This window comes from Trachurus japonicus, chromosome 8 (assembly GCF_045865225.1).
Source record: "Trachurus japonicus isolate A0001 chromosome 8, Traja_1.0".
NCBI classification, from domain to species: Eukaryota; Metazoa; Chordata; class Actinopteri; order Carangiformes; family Carangidae; genus Trachurus; species Trachurus japonicus.
Genome location: NC_140914.1, coordinates 124,446 through 149,401, shown reverse-complemented (window position 1 = coordinate 149,401; position 24,956 = coordinate 124,446). Strand labels below are relative to the sequence as shown.

Genomic DNA, 24,956 nt, shown 5'->3' with positions numbered 1-24,956 from the left:
CAGTGCGGCCGGCTCAGAAACTTTGTTCAAACTATCAAACTAGGCCGTGTTGATCAAATATGAATCCAGATTCTGTTACTGCACTACACATTTCCCGTCTCAAATGTTGTCAGAAACATACTTAAGTGTGTTGTTTAACTGTAAAATGAGATCGTTTGTGACCCGGCCGCCATGTTGGAAACGGCAGAGCGAAACTCAAGCTCCGCACCACGTCACACAGAACCGCCCACTCGCCGGTGCGCTCGGCGATCCGTCGCCGCCGGAGTTGGTGTGTCTGCACCGGTAGAAAGACACTGGGGGTCGGTTAGTAGGCTAACGCTCGTAGAGCTCTATGGTTGACATCGTGTGCGATGTTTATCCTCGTATTGATTAAACCAGACTCGGTCCAGCCCCCCCCCCCCCCCCCCACAGCCGCAGCTCTGGAGGAAGTTCTAAGCTCCCGCCGGCAACGGCAACGGCACGGTACCAACGGCAGCAACGGTAACGTTACCGGCAATGATGACGTCGGGGGCCGCCGTCGTTGCTGTTGCCGTCACCTTTCCCGCGGTGCTAAAGCTCAGACTGAACCGTCTAAATCACTGGTGTGTTTACTTCCTGTCTCTTCTTCTATGACACATCTGATACATCTTCTGTTTCTACAGAGAAAACCACTGAAGAGAAGGTAACACACACACACACACACACACACACACACACACACACACACAGACACACACAGACACACACACACACACACACACACACACGATGGTGATGATGATGATGATGATGATGATGGTGATGATGTTTCAGACCTCCAGGTCGGCCGGAGGCTCCAGAGCAGCCAAGATGATCTCAGCCAAGAGCACAGGTACAAAACACCTGTCACCTGTCTGTTAACTCTTTCGCGACCACTGACGAGTAAACTCGTCAAAACCGTTTTTTTACAGATTACAATAATAGACACTCTGAGGTCCCTGTGTGTGAATATGGTTCCTCTGATATGTAAAACTGTTTTAAACTACAATCAAAACATAATGTTTTTTATAAACTGTGTGATCTTGGTTTTGCTTGAGTAATCGTTCTCCTTGAATGCTGCTCTGGGGACAGCGTGCAGCGCTGTGCGGCTGTCGGCTACAGTGTTGCCACTTTCTCGCTGAATCTGGCGACTTTCCAAACCTTCTTTTGACAAAAGCGACCGACGACAAATCTGGCGACTTTTTCCGGTGCTGTTACAAACGTTTCTGGTTTGGAGACTCGGATCTGAAAGCCGGTTATCACTGCTGTTTTCACCGTGCAGCGGAGCGGCGCTGTACAGTGGAGCAGGCGCTGAGCAGCGGGCGCTGTGCAGCGGGCGCTCTGCAGCGGGCGCTGTGCAGCGGGCGCTGAGCAGCGGGCGCTGTGCAGCGGGCGCTGAGCAGCGGGCGCCGTGCAGCGGGCGCTGTGCAGCGGGCGCCGAGCAGCGGGCACTGTGCAGCGGGCGCCGAGCAGCGGGCGCTCTGCAGCGGGCGCTGAGCAGCGGGGGCTGAGCAGCGGGCGCTGAGCAGCGGGCGCCGTGCAGCGGGCGCTGAGCAGCGGGCGCTCTGCAGCGGGCGCCGTGCAGCGGGCGCTCTGCAGCGGGCGCCGAGCAGCGGGCGCCGTGCAGCGGGGGCTGTGCAGCGGGGGCTGAGCAGCGGGCGCTCTGCAGCGGGGGCTGAGCAGCGGGCGCCGAGCAGCGGGCGCCAAGCAGCGGGCGCTCTGCAGCGGGCGCTGTGCAGCGGGCGCCGTGCAGCGGGCGCCGAGCAGCGGGCGCCGAGCAGCGGGCGCCGAGCAGCGGGCGCCGAGCAGCGGGCGCCGTGCAGCGGGGGCCGAGCAGCGGGGGCTGAGCAGCGGGCGCTCTGCAGCGGGGGCTGAGCAGCGGGCGCCGAGCAGCGGGCGCCAAGCAGCGGGCGCTGTGCAGCGGGGGCTGAGCAGCGGGCGCTCTGCAGCGGGGGCTGAGCAGCGGGCGCCGAGCAGCGGGCGCCAAGCAGCGGGCACTGAGCAGCGGGCGCCGTGCAGCGGGGGCTGAGCAGCGGGCGCTGTGAGCCACTCACTGAAGTCTGAAGTCACTCTTAAACCACGTGAAAACCGTTTGTTTCTAGGTGATGTACAGAGTTCGGTTCGGAGTGAGAAAAAGGTAAACAAATAGCCAAAAACATGTGGTCCGGAGCGGATATGCTGAGGAATTAGTGTGGTCGCGAAAGAGTTAAAGGGATACGCCAACATTTTTTTTTCCCGTGTCTTGCCTCACTCCCGAGTCCATGAGCAGCAGATAGACACCATCCTTTCCACTGTGCGTGCAGTAACAAGGGAGATAGAGCCGTATCGCCGTAATTAGCTTAGCTCAAACACTTCCAGTGTTTGAGCTAAGCTAATTAGTGACTTTAGGTGGAGGCAGGCTAACACTACCCATACACTTCCAGTGTTTGAGCTAAGCTAATTAGCGACTTTAGGTGGAGGCAGGCTAACACTACCCATACACTTACAGTGTTTGAGCTAAGCTAATTACGGCGATACGGCTCTATCTCCCTTGTTACTGCACACACAGTGGAAAGGATGGTGTCTATCTGCTGGTCATGGACTCGGGAGTGAGGCAAGACATGTTGGCGTATCCCTTTAACCCGTCTATCTACCTGTCTGTCTACCTGTCTGTCTGTCTACCTGTCTGTCTACCTGTCTGTCTACCTGTCTGTCTGTCTACCTGTCTATCTACCTGTCTGTCTACCTGTCTGTCTGTCTACCTGTCTGTCTACCTGTCTGTCTACCTGTCAGAGTCTGTAGATGGAGTCAGTCCAGGAAGTCGTTCTCCAGCCAGTCGCTCCTCAACTCCAAACAGAGACGTGAAGAAGGTCTGAACCCCTCAACACCTCAACACCTGTCTACCTGTCCATCTATCTACCTGTCCACCTGTCTACCTGTCTACCTGTCCATCTATCTACCTGTCCACCTGTCTACCTGTCCATCTATCTACCTGTCTACCTGTCTACCTGTCTACCTGTCTACCTGTCCACCTTTCTACCTGTCTACCTGTCCATCTATCTACCTGTCCACCTGTCTACCTGTCTACCTGTCTACCTGTCCATCTATCTACCTGTCTACCTGTCCACCTGTCTACCTGTCTACCTGTCCACCTGTCCACCTGTCTACCTGTCTAGGCAAGGCAAGGCAATTTTATTTGTATAGCCCGTTTTTACAAACAGTTTGTCTCAAAGGGCTTTACATCCCATCATAACAACATCCTCTGTCCTTAGACCCTCACATCCACTGAGGAAAAACTCCATGGAAAACCCTTTTAACAGGGAAAACCAGGAGAAAGCTCAGGGTGAGCAACAGAGGAGGGATCATCACCCAGGACGGACAGACGTGCAATAGATGTTGTTACAGACAAGAAAACAGTTTACAGTTTGTCACAGAATGTGCGAAATATGGAAATGTTAGCAGGAGTTGATGAAGGCAGTCTCTGGTGAGGGGGGGGGGGGGGCGGGGGGGGGCAGGGGCGGTCAGCTGGATGGGAGGACTGGGTGGTAGACTGGTCCATGGGAAGGGAGGGGAGGCCGGTCTAACAGCAGGGGAAGGGGAGGGAGGGGGCGATGCAGGCGGCGGCTGGTGCAGAGAGATGGAGCTCAGGTGGATCTGAGGAAACACAGAGAGAGTGGAGACACCAAGGGGAGAGGAGAGGAGAGGAGAGGAGAGGAGAGGAGAGGAGAGGAGAGGAGAGGAGAGGAGAGGAGAGGAGAGGAGAGGAGAGGAGGGGAGAGGAGGAGAGGAGAGGAGAGGAGAGGAGAGGAGAGGAGAGGAGAGGAGAGGAGAGGAGAGAGAGGAGAGAGGAGAGGAGAGGAGAGGAGGAGGAGAGGAGAGGAGAGGAGAGGAGAGGAGAGGAGAGGAGAGGAGAGGAGAGGAGAGGAGAGGAGGAGGAGAGGAGAGGAGAGGAGAGGAGAGGAGAGGAGGGAGGAGGAGAGGAGGAGGAGAGGAAGGGAGATGAGAGGAGAGGAGAGGAGAGGAGAGGAGAGGAGAGGAGAGGGCTCTGTGTAACCAGATGTGTCCCCAGCAGTCTAAGCCTATAGCAGCGTAGCTATAAAATGGTTCAGAGCTACCTGAACCAGCCCTAACTAAAAGCCCTGTCATAAAGGAAGGTCTTCAGTCTAGACTTAAATGTAGTTAGAGTGTCTGCCTCTTTGACCCATGGAGAGAGCTGTTTCCACAGTAAAGGAGCCCGGTAACTGAAGGCTCTACCTCCCAGTCTGTTTTTAGAGATACTGGGAGTCACTAACAGACCTGCGTTCTGGGAGCGGAGTGCTCTGGTAGGACAGTAAGGAATGATTAGTTCTTTCAGATAGGTTGGAGCTTTATCATTAAGAGCCTTATAAGTCAGCAGGAGGATTTTGAAGTCTATTCTAAATCCTACAGGAAGCCAGTGGAGAGAAGCTAAGGTGGGAGAGATGTGCTCTCTCTTCCTAACTCCTGTCAAAACCCTCGCTGCGGCATTCTGGACCAGCTGGAGACTCTTTAGAGAGTTTTTCGGACATCCTGACAGGAGAGAGTTGCAGTAGTCTAGCCTAGAAGTGATAAATGCATGTACTAGTTTCTCAGCATCACTCTGGGAGAGGATATTCCTAATCTTAGTGATACTGCGCAGATGGAAGAAGGCGGTCCTAGTCACGTGCTTTATGTGGGAGCTGAAGGAAAGGTCCTGGTCAAAAATGACTCCAAGGTTCCTCGCGGTTGTACTCGGGGTCAGGGTGATGCCATCTAGAGTAGCGATCTGATTGGAGAACGTGTCCCTGAGATGTTTAGGTCCAAACACAATAACCTCAGTTTTATCTGAATTCAGTAGCAAGAAGTTAGAGGACATCCAGGATCTAATGTCTTTCAGACAGTCTTGCAGATTGATGAGGCGGCTTCTGTCATCTGGCTCCATGGACAAGTAGAGTTGCGTATCATCCGCATAACAGTGAAATTGATTGAGTGCTTCCGGATGATGCCACCTAATGGGAGCATGTAAAGAATGAAGAGGATTGGCCCTAAGACTGAACCCTGCGGTACACCATACGTAACTCTGCTATACTCTGAGTGGTCGTTATTAACATTAACAAACTGAAACCTGTCAGATAAGTATGACTTAAACCATTTTAGGGCCGGTCCTTTAATCCCAATTTCATGATCTAGTCTCTGCAGCAGGATGCTGTGGTCGATGGTGTCGAATGCAGCACTGAGGTCCAAAAGTACAAGAACAGAGACGAGACCTCTGTCTGAAGCTATAAGAAGATCATTAGAGACTTTGACCAGTGCTGTTTCAGTGCTATGGTGTTCTCTGAATCCAGATTGGAAAGCTTCAAAGAGCTCGTTGCTGTGCAGATGTTCATGTAGCTGCTCCAGGACAATCTTCTCAAGGATCTTAGAGATGTAAGGAAGGTTGGATATAGGCCGATAGTTGGCTAGGACATCTGGGTCAAGAGAAGGTTTTTTTAAGTAAAGGGTTAATGACAGCCACCTTGAAGGCCTGTGGCACGTAGCCTGTGGCTAAGGAAAGATTGATTTGGTTCAGAAAAGAAATGTTAATTAAGGGGAAGACATCCTTAAGTAGTCTTGTCGGAACTGGATCCAGCAAACATGTGGCTGACTTGGAAGAAGTAATTGCAGAAGTTAAGTCTGACAGGTCGATGGGAGAGAAGCTGTCCAAGTGTGTACCAAGTCTGGGAGGTGCTTCTATGGGTACCGTAATCTGTGCTCCATTACTAGCAATTTTTGTTCTAATATTAATTATCTTTTCGGTAAAGAAAGTTAGGAAGTCGTTGCTGCTGAGAGTTGGAGGGATGGATGGCTCAACAACACTATGGTTCTTGGTCAGCCTGGCCACAGTGTTGAAAAGGAACCTGGGGTTGTTCTTATTCTTTTCTATTAGAGATGAATAGTAATTGCTTCTAGCATTACGGAGTTCTTTTTTATATATTAATAAACTATCCTTCCAGGCTTGACGGTCTTCCTCATGTTGGCTGGGATGTGTTTTCCTTTCCAGCTGTCTGGTCTTCTGTTTCAAAGCGCGCAAGTTTGGGCTGTACCAGGGAGCTATTCTTTTCTGATTGATAACTTTATCTACCTGTCCATCTATCTACCTGTCTACCTGTCTACCTGTCTACCTGTCCATCTATCTACCTGTCTACCTGTCTACCTGTCTACCTGTCTACCTGTCCATCTATCTACCTGTCTACCTGTCCACCTGTCTACCTGTCTGGTAGCCATGGTGACCAGGTGTCATGTCTACCTGTCTGTCTGTCTGTCTGGTAGCCATGGTGACAGGTGTCATGTCTACCTGTCTGTCTGTCCAGGTGGCGGTGGTGCGGACCCCCCCCCGGTCCCCCGGGCCTCGGGGCCGGACCCCCCCCCTCCCCTCCCACCCCATGCCCGACCTCAGCAACGTGAGGTCAAAGGTCGGATCCACGGAAAACCTGAAGCACTCACCTGGAGGGGGCAAGGTAACACACACACACACACACACACACACACACACACACACACCTGGAGGGGGCAAGGTAACACACACACACACACACACACTCACCTGGAGGGGGCAAGGTAACACACACACACACACACACACACACCTGGAGGGGGCAAGGTAACACACACACACACACACACACACACCTGGAGGGGGCAAGGTAACACACACACACACACACACACACACCTGGAGGGGGCAAGGTAACACACACACACACACACACACACACCTGGAGGGGGCAAGGTAACACACACACACACACACACCTGGAGGGGGCAAGGTAACACACACACACACACACTCACCTGGAGGGGGCAAGGTAACACACACACACTCACACACACACACACACACACACACACACACACACACACACACACACACATTTACAGCCATATGAAAAGTCACCTGACCTCCAACGAAAGGCCTCAAACTGCTCCTTCTGTCTGGTAGCCATGGTGACCAGGTGTAATGACTGTCCACCTGTCTGGTAGCCATGGTGACCAGGTGTAATGACTGTCCACCTGTCTGGTAGCCACGGTGACCACGTCTCCTCCATTAAAGGGCAACTTCTGTTTTTTTCAACCTGGGTCCTATTTTCATATGTTTTTATGTATATGTGAGTAATGGATAACATTTTTATTGAGGTCGCTCCAGTATTGAGCCCGGCCGGCAGCCGGCAGACAGCCTGCAGCCTAACTAACGCTCTTATATGGGGCAAGTGGCTCCCGTCAAAGTTCGCCGTATAAACGGTCATTTCTTTCAAACTGGCGGGCTCAGATAGTCACAATAAGTGTCCAGAAACATACTAGAGAGGAGAAGTGAATGACATTGCCTTTACCTGTTGCTGGAGGTCGCTGTCACATTACCTCCACTCTGCCTGCAGCTGGTGTCTCCCATCTCGGGACTGCACTTTTCTTCAGATAAAGGTGCTTCGGATTTGGTCTCTTCTTTGACTGGCAGTAGTCATCTTGGTCAAAGTGGGCACTGCAGACCCTGTGATCGGCACGGCGCAGTGCATCGACAGGAGTGTTAGCATCCATTTGTAGCACAGCTAGCCATAACTTTAGCGTGTCCGTGTCGGAATAAGGGAGTCTGTGAAAGCTGCGCGAAGAGTAGCCCCTCATTTTGTTGGCACAATTCGGAAATGCGCACAGACAAACCATTGCTTCACAGTGTCCAACAGAAAAATCACTCGTGGCTTCACCAGGTCTTCACCTCAGGTCAATACGGTAGGCTACTGTTGCCAGGCAGACTAACTACTACGTACTAATCCCAACCGGTGTCTTATCGCGAGTTATAGCGAGATTTCAGAACGAGATTTCTCGCCTGTTGACAGACTCAGATCACAATAAACAGCGACCTCCAGCAACAGGTAAAGGCAATGTCATTCACTTCTCCTCTCTAGTATGTTGCTGGACACTTATTGTGACTATCTGAGCCCGCCAGTTTGAAAGAAATGACCGTTTATACGGCGAACTTTGACGGGAGCCACTTGCCCCATATAAGAGCGTTAGTTAGGCTGCAGGCTGTCTGCCGGCTGCCGGCCCGGCTCAATACTGGAGCCACCTCAATACAAATGTTATCCATCACTCACATATACAGAAAAACATATGAAAATAGGACCCAGGTTGAAAAACACCGAAGTTGCCCTTTAAAGCCAGAGCTTTTTCTTGGGATGATGGGGGGGGGGGTTACCCAGCTGTTACAGTAACCATAGTCACCTGTTACCAGCGTTACCATAGCGACGAGCTAACGCGTCCTTCAGACCTCACGTTCTCACTGCTGCAGATGCTGCTGCAACCATAGCAACCCGACTACACAGCCGTCAGCTGATTGGCTGTTTACCCGTCACTCATAGCAACCAGGGAGGTTTCAATGCTCCACTTTCTGTGACTTTTGAATATAAAATATTTAAATTTTAATATCTACAGCTCCTCGGTATGAGTGCAGGCTGAGAACGGTGCTGTCATGATAGAAGAGTGATGTATTAGAATAGAAAACACTTCATCTAGACCAGGTTCTGACTCGACTTAACTCGACTTAACTCGACTCGACCAGAGAGAGAACAGACCTGAGACTTGGAGGGTGGGGGGGGGGGGGGGGGGGGGTCGGGGTTGGAGGGTCGGGGGGGGTCGGGGGGAGGGGGGGGGCGTGGGTCGGGGTTGGACCGACCTGACCCTGCTCAGCAGTTTAACCCCGTGTTTCCTGTTCAGGTCCAGATCGTTAACAAGAAGATGGATCTCAGCAACGTGGCGTCAAAATGTGGCTCTAAAGGAAACATCCACCACAAACCAGGTAACACACACACACACACACACACACACACACACACACACACACACACACACACACACACACACACACACACACAGAGAGACACAGAGGCGGTCCTGGCTAGTTTTATGCCCTGGGCGAAGCCATCCCTTGGTGCCCCCCCCCCAATAAAAAAAAAACAAAAAACAAACAAACCCACCAACGAAAAAACACAAGAATATATTATAATCAGTGTTGGGGGGGGGGGTTTCTTTTAAAATGTATTCCCCTACAGATTACTGATTACATGTCCCAAAATCTGTAATCTGTAATGCATTTCGATTACTCAAGTAAAGTAATACTAATAGTACTTTCTGGATTACTTTTAGCGTATTTCAAAATCACCTGCCTGAGCGCCTTTAACACTGAATTTGATCTCACACATGATCTTATAGGCTACCGTGGTTCCTTTAAATTAAATCATCAATAAATGTGTTTGAATTTGTCAAACCACAGTTTAATTTGTTATTGATCATCCAGCCATATTTAAATGATTTTTTAAAATAGCCAATCACATAAAATTATAGGCTTAGGCTATATTGAAACTGAGCAGCTTGACTACAGCCTCTTAACTTCTAAAAAATACACAATTTAAAATAGTTTTTGTTTGTGAGTGTAGGGCCAGCAACATGATGATATTTTGAATATAAAGTAATGACAGGAACCACTGTTCCATCTGTAGGCTAAACTAAAAATGTGCTTAAACTCACTTCTCTGCTGAAGTCGGTGTGGTTTTGGAAACAGCGTGATGTTGCTGTTAAACCAGCTCATTAGAAACATCATGACAGTCTAGGGTCCGTTTAACAACGTGATCCTGTCGCAGTTCATTCATGTTGTTAACCAGAGACCGGACATTGAAGAGGAAGAAGAGGAATATTGCTGCTGGGCATCCCATAGCAACATTACCAAAATGAAGCCAACTTCAGGGCGACGAGTTTAGTGCTTAACCCTCCTTTCTTTCCCCGCATGAGAGCCCTCTGGGCCGGCGGAGCATCCAACGTGAGACCTCAGCAGTCGCAAGTTGACCCCCCCGCCCCCCTCCCTCTCCTGACACACACACAACCTGTAGTAGACCCAGTATATGTAGTAGATCTATGACTCTCAGCAGCAAGTTGACGTGACAAAGGGCGCCCCAGCGACCACTCCACTAACTTGCCCTGGGCGGTCGCCCATATCGCCCACAGCTAAAACCGGCCCTGCAGAGACACACATTTTATGTAAGGGATAATGCCCGACGAAGCGGAGGACGGTTGCTTCCGCGAAGTCCATTAATCTCTGATAATCAGACACCTGGAAGGGCATTATCCCGCTGTTACCATGGTCACTTACCAGATAAATACATATTAAATCAATTACTTATAATTTAATGTTGTTTTTACTGTTAAAATCACACGTCTTTCACAATAAGCGGCTGAGCCGAGCGGACTATTTAATAACTCTCGTCGGCGATAAAAGAGAAAAAAAGAGGGACCGGCTGTGACGGCAGCGTGTTGCCATAGTGACTCTGTTGACCGCAGTGTGTTGCCATGGTGACTCTGCCACAGCCTGGTAGTTGATCAGTGAAGGGAGGTGAGGTGACGGCTCAAATGTTACGTGACACGAAGTTTTATTTCAGACGGCCAGTGTGTTTACAGACTCCGGTGCCGTGATGCGCTGGTCCGAGAGTGTCCGTTGCCGTGGTTACCAACAAGCGTTTGAGCCAGCGCAGTAATATTTAGAACGTAATCAGGCTATTTGACCGGAATCTTTATGGGTGTCCATTATCACTTTTTAATGGACACCCAGCAGCCAATCAGAATCGAGGATTCACCCAGACCATGGTATAAGTTTATTTATTTATGCCCACATATAAAGAAGTACAAGGGACATAAACACACACACACTCTGACTGACTGTGTGTGTGTGTGTGTGTGTGTGTGTGTGTGTGTGTGTGTGTCCAGGTGGGGGGAAGGTGGAGATCAAGTCAGAGAAAGTCGACTTCACAGCCGTTCATTCTAAAGTCGGTTCTCTGGAGAACGTTACACACGTTCCTGGAGGAGGCAAGAAGAAGGTAACACACACACACACCTACACACACACACACACACACACACACACACACCTACACACACACACACACCTACACACACACACCTACACACACACACACACACACACACCTACACACCTACACACACACACACACACACACACCTACACACACACACACACCTACACACACACACCTACACACACCTACACACACCTACACACCTACACACACACACACACACACACACCTACACACACCTACACACACACACACACACACACACACACACCTACACACACCTACACACCTACACACACACACCTACACACACCTACACACCTACACACACACACACACCTACACACACACACCTACACACACCTACACACACACACACACACACACCTACACACACACACACACACACACACACACACACCTACACACACACACACACCTACACACACACACACACACACACCTACACACCTACACACACACACACACACACCTACACACACACACCTACACACACACACACACCTACACACACACACACACACACACAGAGACACACACACACCTACACACACACACACACACACACACACACACCTACACACACACACACACACACACACACACACCTACACACACCTACACACACACCTACACACACACACACACACACACACACACACACACACACAGAGACACACACACACACACACACACACAGAGACACACACACACACACACACACACACACCTCCCGTCGTTGTTGTGTTGTGTTTTCATCCAGTAGAGGAAGTTTCCCCCTTGGTTACTGTTGCTATGGTGGTCCAGCTTTCACCTCCAGTCGTCGCCAGTCAGAAACATCTGGAAACATCAGCTCATCCTGGATCATTCCCGGATCATTCCCGGATCATTCCTAGATCATTCCTGGATCATTCCTAGATCATTCCTAGATCATTCCTAGATCATTCCTGGATCATTCCTAGATCATTCCTAGATCATTACCGGATCATTCCTAGATCATTCCTAGATCATTACCGGATCATTCCTAGATCATTCCTAGATCATTCCCGGATCATTCCTAGATCATTCCTAGATCATTACCGGATCATTCCTAGATCATTCCTAGATCATTACCGGATCATTCCTAGATCATTCCTAGATCATTCCTGGATCATTCCTGGATCATTCCTAGATCATTCCTGGATCATTCTTAGATCATTCCTGGATCATTCCCGGATCATTCCTAGATCATTACCGGATCATTCCTAGATCATTCCTGGATCATTCCTAGATCATTCCTAGATCATTACCGGATCATTCCTAGATCATTCCCGGATCATTCCTAGATCATTCCTAGATCATTACCGGATCATTCCTAGATCATTCCTAGATCATTACCGGATCATTCCTGGATCATTCCTAGATCATTCCTGGATCATTCCTAGATCATTCCTGGATCATTCCTAGATCATTCCTAGATCATTCCTGGATCATTCCTAGATCATTCCTGGATCATTCCTAGATCATTACCGGATCATTCCTAGATCATTCCTAGATCATTCCTGGATCATTACCGGATCATTCCTAGATCATTCCTGGATCATTCCTAGATCATTCCCGGATCATTCCTAGATCATTCCTAGATCATTCCTAGATCATTCCTGGATCATTCCTAGATCATTCCTGGATCATTCCTAGATCATTCCTAGATCATTCCTGGATCATTCCTGGATCATTCCTAGATCATTCCTAGATAATTCCCGGATCATTCCTAGATCATTACCGGATCATTCCTAGATCATTCCTAGATAATTCCCGGATCATTCCTAGATAATTCCCGGATCATTCCTAGATCATTACCGGATCATTCCTAGATCATTCCTATATAATTCCTAGATCATTCCTGGATCATTCCTAGATCATTACCGGATCATTCCTAGATCATTCCTATATAATTCCTAGATCATTCCTGGATCATTCTTAGATCATTCCTGGATCATTCCCGGATCATTCCTAGATCATTACCGGATCATTCTTAGATCATTCCTAGATCATTCCTGGATCATTCCTAGATCATTCCTAGATCATTCCTGGATCATTCCTAGATCATTCCTAGATCATTACCGGATCATTCCTAGATCATTCCTAGATCATTACCGGATCATTCCTAGATCATTCCTAGATCATTCCCGGATCATTCCTAGATCATTCCTAGATCATTACCGGATCATTCCTAGATCATTCCTAGATCATTACCGGATCATTCCTAGATCATTCCTAGATCATTCCTGGATCATTCCTAGATCATTCCTAGATCATTCCTGGATCATTCCTAGATCATTCCTAGATCATTCCTGGATCATTCCTAGATCATTACCGGATCATTCCTAGATCATTCCTAGATCATTACCGGATCATTCCTAGATCATTCCTAGATCATTACCGGATCATTCCTAGATCATTCCCGGATCATTCCTAGATCATTCCTAGATCATTACCGGATCATTCCTAGATCATTCCTAGATCATTACCGGATCATTCCTGGATCATTCCTAGATCATTCCTGGATCATTCCTAGATCATTCCTGGATCATTCCTAGATCATTCCTAGATCATTCCTGGATCATTCCTAGATCATTCCTGGATCATTCCTAGATCATTACCGGATCATTCCTAGATCATTCCTAGATCATTCCTGGATCATTACCGGATCATTCCTAGATCATTCCTGGATCATTCCTAGATCATTCCCGGATCATTCCTAGATCATTCCTAGATCATTCCTAGATCATTCCTGGATCATTCCTAGATCATTCCTGGATCATTCCTAGATCATTCCTAGATCATTCCTGGATCATTCCTGGATCATTCCTAGATCATTCCTAGATAATTCCCGGATCATTCCTAGATCATTACCGGATCATTCCTAGATCATTCCTAGATAATTCCCGGATCATTCCTAGATAATTCCCGGATCATTCCTAGATCATTACCGGATCATTCCTAGATCATTCCTATATAATTCCTAGATCATTCCTGGATCATTCCTAGATCATTACCGGATCATTCCTAGATCATTCCTATATAATTCCTAGATCATTCCTGGATCATTCCTAGATCATTCCTGGATCATTCCTAGATCATTCCTGGATCATTCCTAGATCATTCCTAGATCATTCCCGGATCATTCCTAGATCATTCCTGGATCATTCCTGGATCATTCCCGGATCATTCCTAGATCATTACCGGATCATTCCTAGATCATTACCGGATCATTCCTAGATCATTCCTGGATCATTCCTAGATCATTCCTAGATCATTCCCGGATCATTCCTAGATCATTCCTGGATCATTCCTAGATCATTCCTAGATCATTCCTGGATCATTCCTAGATCATTCCTAGATCATTCCCGGATCATTCCTAGATCATTCCTGGATCATTCCTGGATCATTCCTAGATCATTCCTAGATCATTCCTAGATCATTCCTGGATCATTCCTAGATCATTCCTGGATCATTCCTAGATCATTCCTGGATCATTCCTGGATCATTCCTGGATCATTCCTAGATCATTCCTATATCATTTCCGGATCATTCCTGATCAGCTGTTCAGACTGTGAAGCTGCTGATCCAGAAACTTTTTCCTTTCTGATTGAAAACAGAAAACGAGTGAAACACATTCACTAACTTTGTTCCATCCAATAATAATATAACAACCTAAAACTGTATCTGTCTTTAGAACACGGCTCTCTTGAATACTCGATTCTGATTGGTCAATCACCAATATTCTGCGGTGTTTATTTCTCGATAGACCACCGCTGAGCGGACCGTTGCTAGGGACTCCATAGCAACGGCCGACTCTGCATGTCCGGTCACGGCCGCTGTTTTGCTGAGCCTCCTCCCGTTCGTGCATCTGAAGCCTTTGATGATCAATCAGTGGATCGATGGATTACCATACACGTTACCATGTATTTTGTGTAGTCGTATCTGTCATAAACAAGAGATTATGGGATGCGTTTGTGTCGCGGAGCTACAGAGAGGAGAGGAGCTGTGACACGGTCAGAAGTTCTGATGCAAGTTTACTTTTCAGCCACGATGTGGAAATAACTTAGGAGCCTCCACTCTCCCTGTAACAGGTTACAAGTCGTTTATCAACATCACTATTAGTCCCAAGCTGTTTAATGACGGTAAAAATGAAACATAAAGTAAATATCCTGCATAGTTTCTCTTTTCTGTGCTGCGCTGGTCAGAGCGGCGTCCCGAGCAACGGTCTAATTTTACATGAATAAAATCTCTTTTATCATTATTTTGTGTTACATTATTGAATGATTTAGTTGTAGACCGTGTTCTAAGCGGGATAATGTAGAGTTGGTCGGTTGTTATGGAGAAATGGTTTATTTCTCCATAACAACGACCAACTCTACATTATCCCTCACGTATCTGGTATTATTGGATGGATTGCACCATCTACTGGATGGAAATGGAACAGAACAACGACTTGAGGCGTTCATGTGTTCATGAACTTCCTGTCGCGTAGCAACAGTGTGTGTGTGTGTGTGTGTGTGTGTGTGTGTGTCTCTGTGTGTGTGTGTGTCTCTCTCTGTGTGTGTGTGTGTGTGTCTCTGTGTGTGTGTGTGTCTCTCTCTGTGTGTGTGTGTGTGTGTGTGTGTGTGTGTGTGTGTGTGTGTGTCTCTGTGTGTGTGTGTGTGTGTGTGTGTGTGTGTGTGTGTCAGATCGAGAGCCAGAAGTTGAGCTTCAGGGAGTCGGCCAGAGCTCGGACCGACCACGGTGCTGACATCATCATCCAGGCCGACTCCTCCCCCCGTCGCCTTAGCAACACCTCCTCCCCCGGGAGCCTGGACGCTGCTGAAGCCCCGCCCCTCGACACGCTGGCCGACCAGGTGAGACACACACCTGTTCACCACAACACACACACAACTTAGAGCACTGGAAAAGAGAGTAAGGACACCTCCATTGACTCCCGTGGTAAGGGTCTAAGGGTTTAAGGGTTTAAGGGTTTAAGGGTCTAAGGGTCTAAGGGTTTAAGGGTTTAAGAGTTTAAGGTTTAAGGGTTTAAGGGTTTAAGGGTTTAAGGGTCTAAGGGTTTAAGGGTTTAAGAGTTTAAGGGTTTAAGGGTTTAAGGGTTTAAGGGTTTATGGGTTTAAGGGTCTAAGGGTTTAAGGGTTTAAGGGTTTAAGGGTTTAAGGGTCTAAGGGTTTAAGGGTTTAAGGGTTTAAGGGTTTAAGGGTTTAAGGGTTTTGCCCCCTAGTGGCAGGATGTGGGTATTGCAACAGCGCCCAGAAAACCCATTCACTCCAATGTATGTGTGTTGCCCACTTGCTGGTAAATTGATGAAAACGGCCGTGTTTTTGTTTTTAGGTGTCTTGGTCATATCAAATTATACTTAGAATTTGTTTATTACAAAATGTAGATTGAAACATTCATGTAGACAACTGTTTGTTTTTTTGTTTTTGTTTACTCTCCTATGTGTTAATGTTTATCTGTAAAGGATCCTCAATGATGCTATTAACGTGGGTGATCTATAAATGTCCTTAAATTATTGAAAACACCACACTGCTCATTCACCAACAATGCAGAGATGTCAGTTCATATTCCTCCACCAGGAGGCGCTGCCATTGGACCGATGCTGTCCTTACTCTCTTCTCCAGCGCTCTAACAAAACTGAAGCCAAAGACGGTTTATAAACCAATCAGCTTCCTGTATGATGTCATCAGCTTCCTGTATGATGTCACTAGGCTTCCTGTATGATGTCACTAGGCTTCCTGTATGATGTCATCAGCTTCCTGTATGATGTCACTAGGCTTCTGCTCGGCCACGCCCCTTTAGGGAGACCAGAGGCAGCATAGAGTGTATTGACTCCAATGGGACAATTGAACGTGAACACAGATTATGGTCTGTCCTTATATACTAATATGAATGTAGTAGTGTAAATATTTAATGTTATCGTAAGAAAATATAAACATCTCACTTTCATTTACCTACAAATTGTATAAATCCACACACGTTCACAGTAGAGGTCTTCACCGGTCCAATGTGACCCGAACCCAAATGGACCCGGAGCCGACGGCCCGAGCTGTTACTGTAAACATGAGTTCTGAACCTGAACCGAACCCTTAAAAACCCGTGGACCTGAAATGCCCGAGTTGCTTTATGATTTAATACAAGTTGTCTAGCGTTAAATAAGACTTGTTTTATTATTATTACTTTCTGTTTCTTAGCTAAACGTAGCCTTCTTCCGCTGCCAGCCCCCCCCCCCCCCCGGCCATAACGTGATGTAAACAGAAATAAATCCACATCGTCATTTTCTTGTTTAGATGGTCATGTACTGTAATCCTTCTTCTTAGCCGTTGCTAACGCCAATCCACCGCTCATTTCCTCTTGTTTAATTAACGTTATCATTTTGGAGTTTCCATGTGCTTTGCGGAGCGTAACGTTACCGCGGTAACAACACACTACGGCAACTCGATTATTTAACCATTTTGAACCATTAACCATAACGTTACGTTAATAAACAAACTTTTTAACTGCCCCGAGTCCTGGCCTAGCGGGTCGGGTCGGAACCATTTAGAGAGACAGGAAGTGAAACTGGCGGTTGGCCACGCCCACTTAGAGAGACAGGAAGTGAAACTGACGGTTGGCCACGCCCACTTAGAGAGACAGGAAGTGAAACTGACGGTTGGCCACGCCCACTTAGAGAGACAGGAAGTGAAACTGACGGTTGGCCACGCCCACTTAGAGAGACAGGAAGTGAAACTGACGGTTGGCCACGCCCACTTAGAGAGACAGGAAGTGAAACTGTTTCTATCATTGTATCTTTCCTATTGAATCTCTTTGCTGAAGCTGCACGGTGTTTACAGATGTCTTCCTCCCGTCAGGTGTCGGCCTCCCTCGCCAAGCAAGGCCTGTGATTGGACGAGCCCCGTGATTGGACGAGCCCCGTGCCCGAGGCTCCGCCCACTCCGGTTCCAAGGAAACTGCCTTTTCCCTCATGAACGTGTTCATCAAGACGTATTGGAGGGATTTTATCAAAATTAAAAAAGCTTTAACCGTCAGTCGTCAGCCAATCACAGCTCAGTCCAGCTGGGGGGCGTGTCCCACGGTGGCGCTGATCGCCGGTTCGACTTCCCCCAGCGTCTCTCTCTGCTTCCTGTCTCTCCACACTGTCAAAATAAAGTATCCGTAAGAGATGCTAAACTGCTAGCCTAGCTTAACACTATCTATGCTAAGCTAGGCTAGCAGCCCCCCCTGCTTCCAGTCTTTATGCTAAGCTAGGCTAACTCAAATGACCGTAACACGGTTCAATGGGTCGTGATGAGATTATTATTGATAGAGTGAAAATGTTTAAACTAACGCCACAAACAGGAAGTAGCCACACAAACAGGAAGTAGCCACACAAACAGGAAGTAGCTACACAAACAGGAAGTAGCTACACAAACAGGAAGTAGCTACACAAACAGGAAGTAGCCACACAAACAGGAAGTAGCTAAAGACGGAAACGAAGAGAATCGTCCTGTCGCCAGTAAACCTGCTCTGAGCCAATCACACGGCTGCTAAATGCATTCTGGGATCCTTCCCTCCAACGCTCTCCTCTGATTGGCTGCCGGAGGTTCAGGGCTCAGACTGAGACTCTGGTGGAAACAGAGAACATGCTAACATGCTAACGGCTAACCGTTAGCATCCTTCATAAAATCCCTCCAATCACAGGAAGTCCTGTGATGTCACCTCTCTCGGCCAATCATCTGTCCTGTGTTTTTGATGCTGATGTGCTGTGATGCCCCCCCCCCCCCCCCCCCCCTTCACCCCCTCACCCCCCACCCCCTCACCCCCCCCCCCCCCCTTTCACTGAAATACCCAGAATGCAGTTTGATACCTGGTGCCAAAACCGTCTCTCCGCCTGTTGGCTGTCAAAGTGCTTTGTACCAATAAAGTTTCTCTTGGATCTGACTGGTTGGATGTTTATTGTACTTGGGGGGGGGGGGGGGGGTTATATATTATATATATTATACTTTATATACAGTCTATAGAGGTTGTTATATATTATATATATTATACTTTATATACAGTCTATAGAGGCTGTTATATATTATATATATTATACTTTATATACAGTCTATAGAGGTTGTTATATATTATATATATTATACTTTATATACAGTCTATAGAGGCTGTTATATATTATACTTTATATACAGTCTATAGAGGTTGTTATATATTATACTTTATATACAGTCTATAGAGGTTGTTATATATTATATATATTATACTTTATATACAGTCTATAGAGGCTGTTATATATTATACTTTATATACAGTCTATAGAGGTTGTTATATATTATACTTTATATACAGTCTATGGAGGTTGTTATATATTATATATATTATACTTTATATACAGTCTATGGAGGTTGTTATATATTATATATATTATACTTTATATACAGTCTATGGAGGTTGTTATATATTATATATATTATACTTTATATACAGTCTACGCCAGATATTTACGTATATTAGGGACAACATGTGTCACTGCAGCCATCAGCCAATCAGAAAACAGCTGTGGTCCGTGTTGTTACCATGGTACCGTGTCACATCCATGCTGAGGTCATCATGATGTCATCATGATGTCATCATGATGTCACAGTGAAATGAGAGGCGGGGGCGGGGTTTACATGTTTTTATTGATTTATTTCCATAACGATGATAAAAAGAACATAAAAAAACAGCTGTGATGTCAGAGGACGAGCTCGATGACACAGGAAGGAGGCGGGGCTTAGGGCGGCAGCAGTCTGTTTCAGCCAATCGTGGGCAGGGAGATGACGGGGGCGGAGCTTAACTGAAGAGCAGCAGAAGTCCTCCAGCCAATCAGGGAGCGGGAAGTGACCTAAAGCAAGGGGAGGGGGAGGGGCTAGAGGACGTCGTCGCTCTCCGCCGGGGGAAAGGGGGCGGGGCTAGAGGGGGAAAGGGGGCGGGGCTAGAGGGGAAAGGGGGAGGGGCTAGAGGACGTCGTCGCTCTCCGCCGGGGGAAAGGGGGCGGGGCTAGAGGGGGAAAGGGGGCGGGGCTAGAGGGGGAAGGGGGCGGGGCTAGAGGGGAAAGGGGGAGGGGCTAGAGGACGTCGTCGCTCTCCGCCGTGTGCAGCTGCGTGTCGTCGGCGTCCGTCATGATGCTGCTGTCCTGACTGTCGTCCACCTCCGCTGCTGGAGAGAGAGAGAGAGAGAGAGAGAGAGAGAGAGAGAGAGAGAGAGAGAGAGAGAGAGAGAGAGAAGCTGTTATTGATTTATCTGGTAGCTACACCGGTCACTACTTCATTTATTTGGTAGCTACACCGGTCGCTACTGCATTTATTTGGTAGCTACACCGGTCGCTACTGCATTTATTTGGTAGCTACACCGGTCACTACTTCATTTATTTGGTAGCTACACCGGTCGCTACTGCATTTATTTGGTAGCTACACCGGTCACTACTTCATTTATTTGGTAGCTACACCGGTCGCTACTTCATTTATTTGGTAGCTACACCGGTCGCTACTTCATTTATTTGGTAGCTACACCGGTCGCTACTGCATTTATTTGGTAGCTACACCGGTCGCTACTGCATTTATTTGGTAGCTACACCGGTCGCTACTGCATTTATTTGGTAGCTACACCGGTCACTACTGCATTTATTTGGTAGCTACACCGGTCACTACTGCATTTATTCGGTAGCTACACCGGTCACTACTGCATTTATTCGGTAGCTACACCGGTCACTACTTCATTTATTCGGTAGCTACACCGGTCACTACTGCATTTATTCGGTAGCTACACCGGTCACTACTTCATTTATTCGGTAGCTACACCGGTCACTACTTCATTTATTCGGTAGCTACACCGGTCACTACTTCATTTATTCGGTAGCTACACCGGTCACTACTTCATTTATTCGGTAGCTACACCGGTCACTACTTCATTTATTCGGTAGCTACACCGGTCACTACTTCATTTATTCGGTAGCTACACCGGTCACTACTTCATTTATTCGGTAGCTACACCGGTCACTACTTCATTTATTCGGTTAGCTACACCGGTCACTACTTCATTTATTCGGTAGCTACACCGGTCACTACTTCATTTATTCGGTAGCTACACGGTCACTACTGCATTTATTCGGTAGCTACACCGGTCACTACTGCATTTATTCGGTAGCTACACCGGTCACTACTTCATTTATTCGGTAGCTACACCGGTCACTACTGCATTTATTCGGTAGCTACACCGGTCACTACTGCATTTATTCGGTAGCTACACCGGTCACTACTGCATTTATTCGGTAGCTACACCGGTCACTACTGCATTTATTCGGTAGCTACACCGGTCACTACTGCATTTATTCGGTAGCTACACCGGTCACTACTGCATTTATTCGGTAGCTACACCGGTCACTACTGCATTTATTTGGTAGCTACACCGGTCACTACTTCACTACAACAACTGGTCACTAGACAGAGAGGAGGGGGTTTAGGACTCAGCTCTGTCTCTTTGTTTGTGTGAAGAACCATCACAGAATGTGTTTAGTGTCTAGTGTGTGTGTAGTTGTGTAGTTGTGTAGTGTGTAGTGTAGTATAGTGTGTAGTTGTGTAGTGTGTAGTGTAGTATAGTGTGTAGTTGTGTAGTCGTGTGTAGTATTTAGTGTGTACCTTCGTCCTCAGGCAGATATCTCTTGTCGATAGCCTCTTTGATCTGGTTGTTGGCTCCTTTAGGGTCGAGGTCCATGGCCCAGCTGAAGTTCATCAGCGCCAGGTGAGTCTGTCCCAGCTTCTTGTACACCTGGAGGACAGACAGGTAGAGAGACAGACAGGTAGAGAGACAGACAGGTGAGGGTTAACCCCTTCATGTCTGCTTAGAGGTCAGAGGTCAGAGCGATCAGCTGGTCGTTACCTTTCCTATCAGGAAGTAAACCAGAGACTCTTTGGGAACGATCTGCTTCAACTCCTCGAGCTCCTGGAGAGCAGCCTGAGAGACAGACAGGTAGAGAGACAGACAGGTTAGAGACAGACAGGTAGAGACAGACAGACAGGTTAGAGACAGACAGGTTAGAGACAGACAGGTTAGAGACAGACAGGTAGAGAGACAGACAGGTTAGAGACAGACAGGTAGAGACAGACAGGTTAGAGACAGACAGGTTAGAGACAGACAGGTTAGAGACAGACAGGTAGAGACAGACAGGTTAGAGACAGACAGGTAGAGACAGACAGACAGGTTAGAGACAGACAGGTTAGAGACAGACAGGTAGAGACAGACAGGTTAGAGACAGACAGGTTAGAGACAGACAGGTTAGAGACAGACAGGTAGAGACAGACAGGTTAGAGACAGACAGGTTAGAGACAGACAGGTAGAGAGACAGACAGGTTAGAGACAGACAGGTTAGAGACAGACAGGTAGAGACAGACAGGTTAGAGACAGACAGGTTAGAGACAGACAGGTAGAGAGACAGACAGGTTAGAGACAGACAGGTAGAGAGACAGACAGGTTAGAGACAGACAGGTTAGAGACAGACAGGTAGAGACAGACAGGTTAGAGACAGACAGGTTAGAGACAGACAGGTTAGAGACAGACAGACAGGTTAGACACAGACAGGTAGAGACAGACAGGTAGAGACAGACAGGTTAGAGACAGACAGGTTAGAGACAGACAGGTAGAGACAGACAGGTTAGAGACAGACAGGTTAGAGACAGACAGGTAGAGACAGACAGGTTAGAGACAGACAGGCAGAGAGACAGACAGGTAGACAGACAGACAGGTTAGAGACAGACAGGTTAGAGACAGACAGGTAGAGACAGACAGGTAGAGACAGACAGACAGGTTAGACACAGACAGGTAGAGACAGACAGGTTAGAGACAGACAGGTAGAGACAGACAGGTTAGAGACAGACAGGTTAGAGACAGACAGGTAGAGAGACAGACAGGTAGAGAGACAGACAGGTTAGAGACAGACAGGTTAGAGACAGACAGGTTAGAGACAGACAGGTTAGAGACAGACAGACAGGTTAGACACAGACAGGTAGAGACAGACAGGTTGAGACAGACAGGTTAGAGACAGACAGGTAGAGACAGACAGACAGGTTAGAGACAGACAGGTAGAGAGACAGACAGGTAGAGACAGACAGACAGGTTAGAGACAGACAGGTAGAGAGACAGACAGGTAGAGAGACAGACAGGTAGAGACAGACAGGTTAGAGACAGACAGGTAGAGACAGACAGGTAGAGAGACAGACAGGTTAGAGACAGACAGGTAGAGACAGACAGACAGGTTAGAGACAGACAGGTAGAGACAGACAGGTTAGAGACAGACAGGTAGAGACAGACAGGTAGAGACAGACAGGTAGAGAGACAGACAGGTAGAGACAGACAGGTAGAGACAGACAGGTTAGAGACAGACAGGTAGAGAGACAGACAGGTTAGAGACAGACAGGTAGAGACAGACAGACAGGTTAGACACAGACAGGTAGAGACAGACAGGTTAGAGACAGACAGGTAGAGACAGACAGGTTAGAGACAGACAGGTTAGAGACAGACAGGTAGAGAGACAGACAGGTAGAGAGACAGACAGGTTAGAGACAGACAGGTAGAGACAGACAGGTAGAGACAAACAGGTTAGAGACAGACAGGTTAGAGACAGACAGGTTAGAGACAGACAGACAGGTAAGACACAGACAGGTAGAGACAGACAGGTTGAGACAGACAGGTTAGAGACAGACAGGTAGAGAGACAGACAGGTTAGAGACAGACAGGTAGAGACAGACAGACAGGTTAGACACAGACAGGTAGAGACAGACAGGTTAGAGACAGACAGGTAGAGACAGACAGGTTAGAGACAGACAGGTTAGAGACAGACAGGTAGAGAGACAGACAGGTAGAGAGACAGACAGGTTAGAGACAGACAGGTTAGAGACAGACAGGTAGAGACAGACAGGTAGAGACAAACAGGTTAGAGACAGACAGGTTAGAGACAGACAGGTTAGAGACAGACAGGTTAGAGACAGACAGACAGGTTAGACACAGACAGGTAGAGACAGACAGGTTGAGACAGACAGGTTAGAGACAGACAGGTAGAGACAGACAGACAGGTTAGACACAGACAGGTAGAGACAGACAGGTAGAGACAGACAGGTTAGAGACAGACAGGTAGAGAGACAGACAGGTTAGAGACAGACAGGTAGAGACAGACAGACAGGTTAGACACAGACAGGTAGAGACAGACAGGTTAGAGACAGACAGGTTAGAGACAGACAGGTAGAGAGACAGACAGGTAGAGAGACAGACAGGTTAGAGACAGACAGGTTAGAGACAGACAGGTAGAGACAGACAGGTAAAGACAGACAGGTTAGAGACAGACAGGTTAGAGACAGACAGGTTAGAGACAGACAGACAGGTTAGACACAGACAGGTAGAGACAGACAGGTAGAGACAGACAGGTTAGAGACAGACAGGTAGAGAGACAGACAGGTTAGAGACAGACAGGTAGAGACAGACAGACAGGTTAGACACAGACAGGTAGAGACAGACAGGTTAGAGACAGACAGGTAGAGACAGACAGACAGGTTAGAGACAGACAGGTAGAGACAGACAGACAGGTAGAGAGACAGACAGGTAGAGACAGACAGACAGGTTAGACACAGACAGGTAGAGACAGACAGGTAGAGAGACAGACAGGTTAGAGACAGACAGGTAGAGACAGACAGACAGGTTAGAGACAGACAGGTTAGAGACAGACAGGTAGAGACAGACAGGTTAGAGACAGACAGGTAGAGACAGACAGGTTGAGACAGACAGGTTAGAGACAGACAGGTAGAGACAGACAGACAGGTTAGAGACAGACAGGTTAGAGACAGACAGGTTGAGACAGACAGGTTAGAGACAGACAGGTTAGAGACAGACAGACAGGTTAGAGACAGACAGGTAGAGAGACAGACAGGTAGAGACAGACAGACAGGTTAGACACAGACAGGTAGAGACAGACAGGTAGAGAGACAGACAGGTTAGAGACAGACAGGTAGAGAGACAGACAGGTTAGAGACAGACAGGTTAGAG

General features: G+C 47.8%; 2 protein-coding genes across 4 annotated transcripts in view; one reads left to right on the top strand and one right to left on the bottom strand.

Annotated features, from left to right (window-relative positions):
• Positions 1-756: 756 nt before the first annotated feature.
• On the top strand, positions 757-17,984 carry maptb (microtubule-associated protein tau b). Its single transcript, XM_085785552.1, has 7 exons — positions 757-850; positions 2,770-2,846; positions 6,324-6,470; positions 8,716-8,797; positions 10,756-10,865; positions 15,599-15,766; positions 17,762-17,984. Exons 1-7 carry the CDS (start codon positions 757-759, stop codon positions 17,792-17,794), a joined length of 711 nt encoding a protein of 236 aa, XP_085641678.1. The 3' UTR covers positions 17,795-17,984.
• Positions 17,985-19,962: 1,978 nt separating this feature from the next.
• cdc27 (cell division cycle 27) overlaps positions 19,963-24,956 on the bottom strand; it is a 127,365-nt gene continuing 122,371 nt past the window's right edge. For 2 of the 3 annotated variants that reach the window (XM_085783270.1, XM_085783269.1), the window contains 3 exons: positions 21,804-21,878; positions 21,563-21,692; positions 19,963-20,084 (listed from right to left, as the gene is read on the bottom strand). In XM_085783270.1, the coding sequence (XP_085639396.1) occupies positions 19,993-20,084; positions 21,563-21,692; positions 21,804-21,878 (297 nt within the window). In that variant the 3' untranslated portion in view covers positions 19,963-19,992. The remainder of the gene's footprint in view (positions 20,085-21,562; positions 21,693-21,803; positions 21,879-24,956) is intronic. The other variant, XM_085783271.1, reaches the window with a different exon arrangement.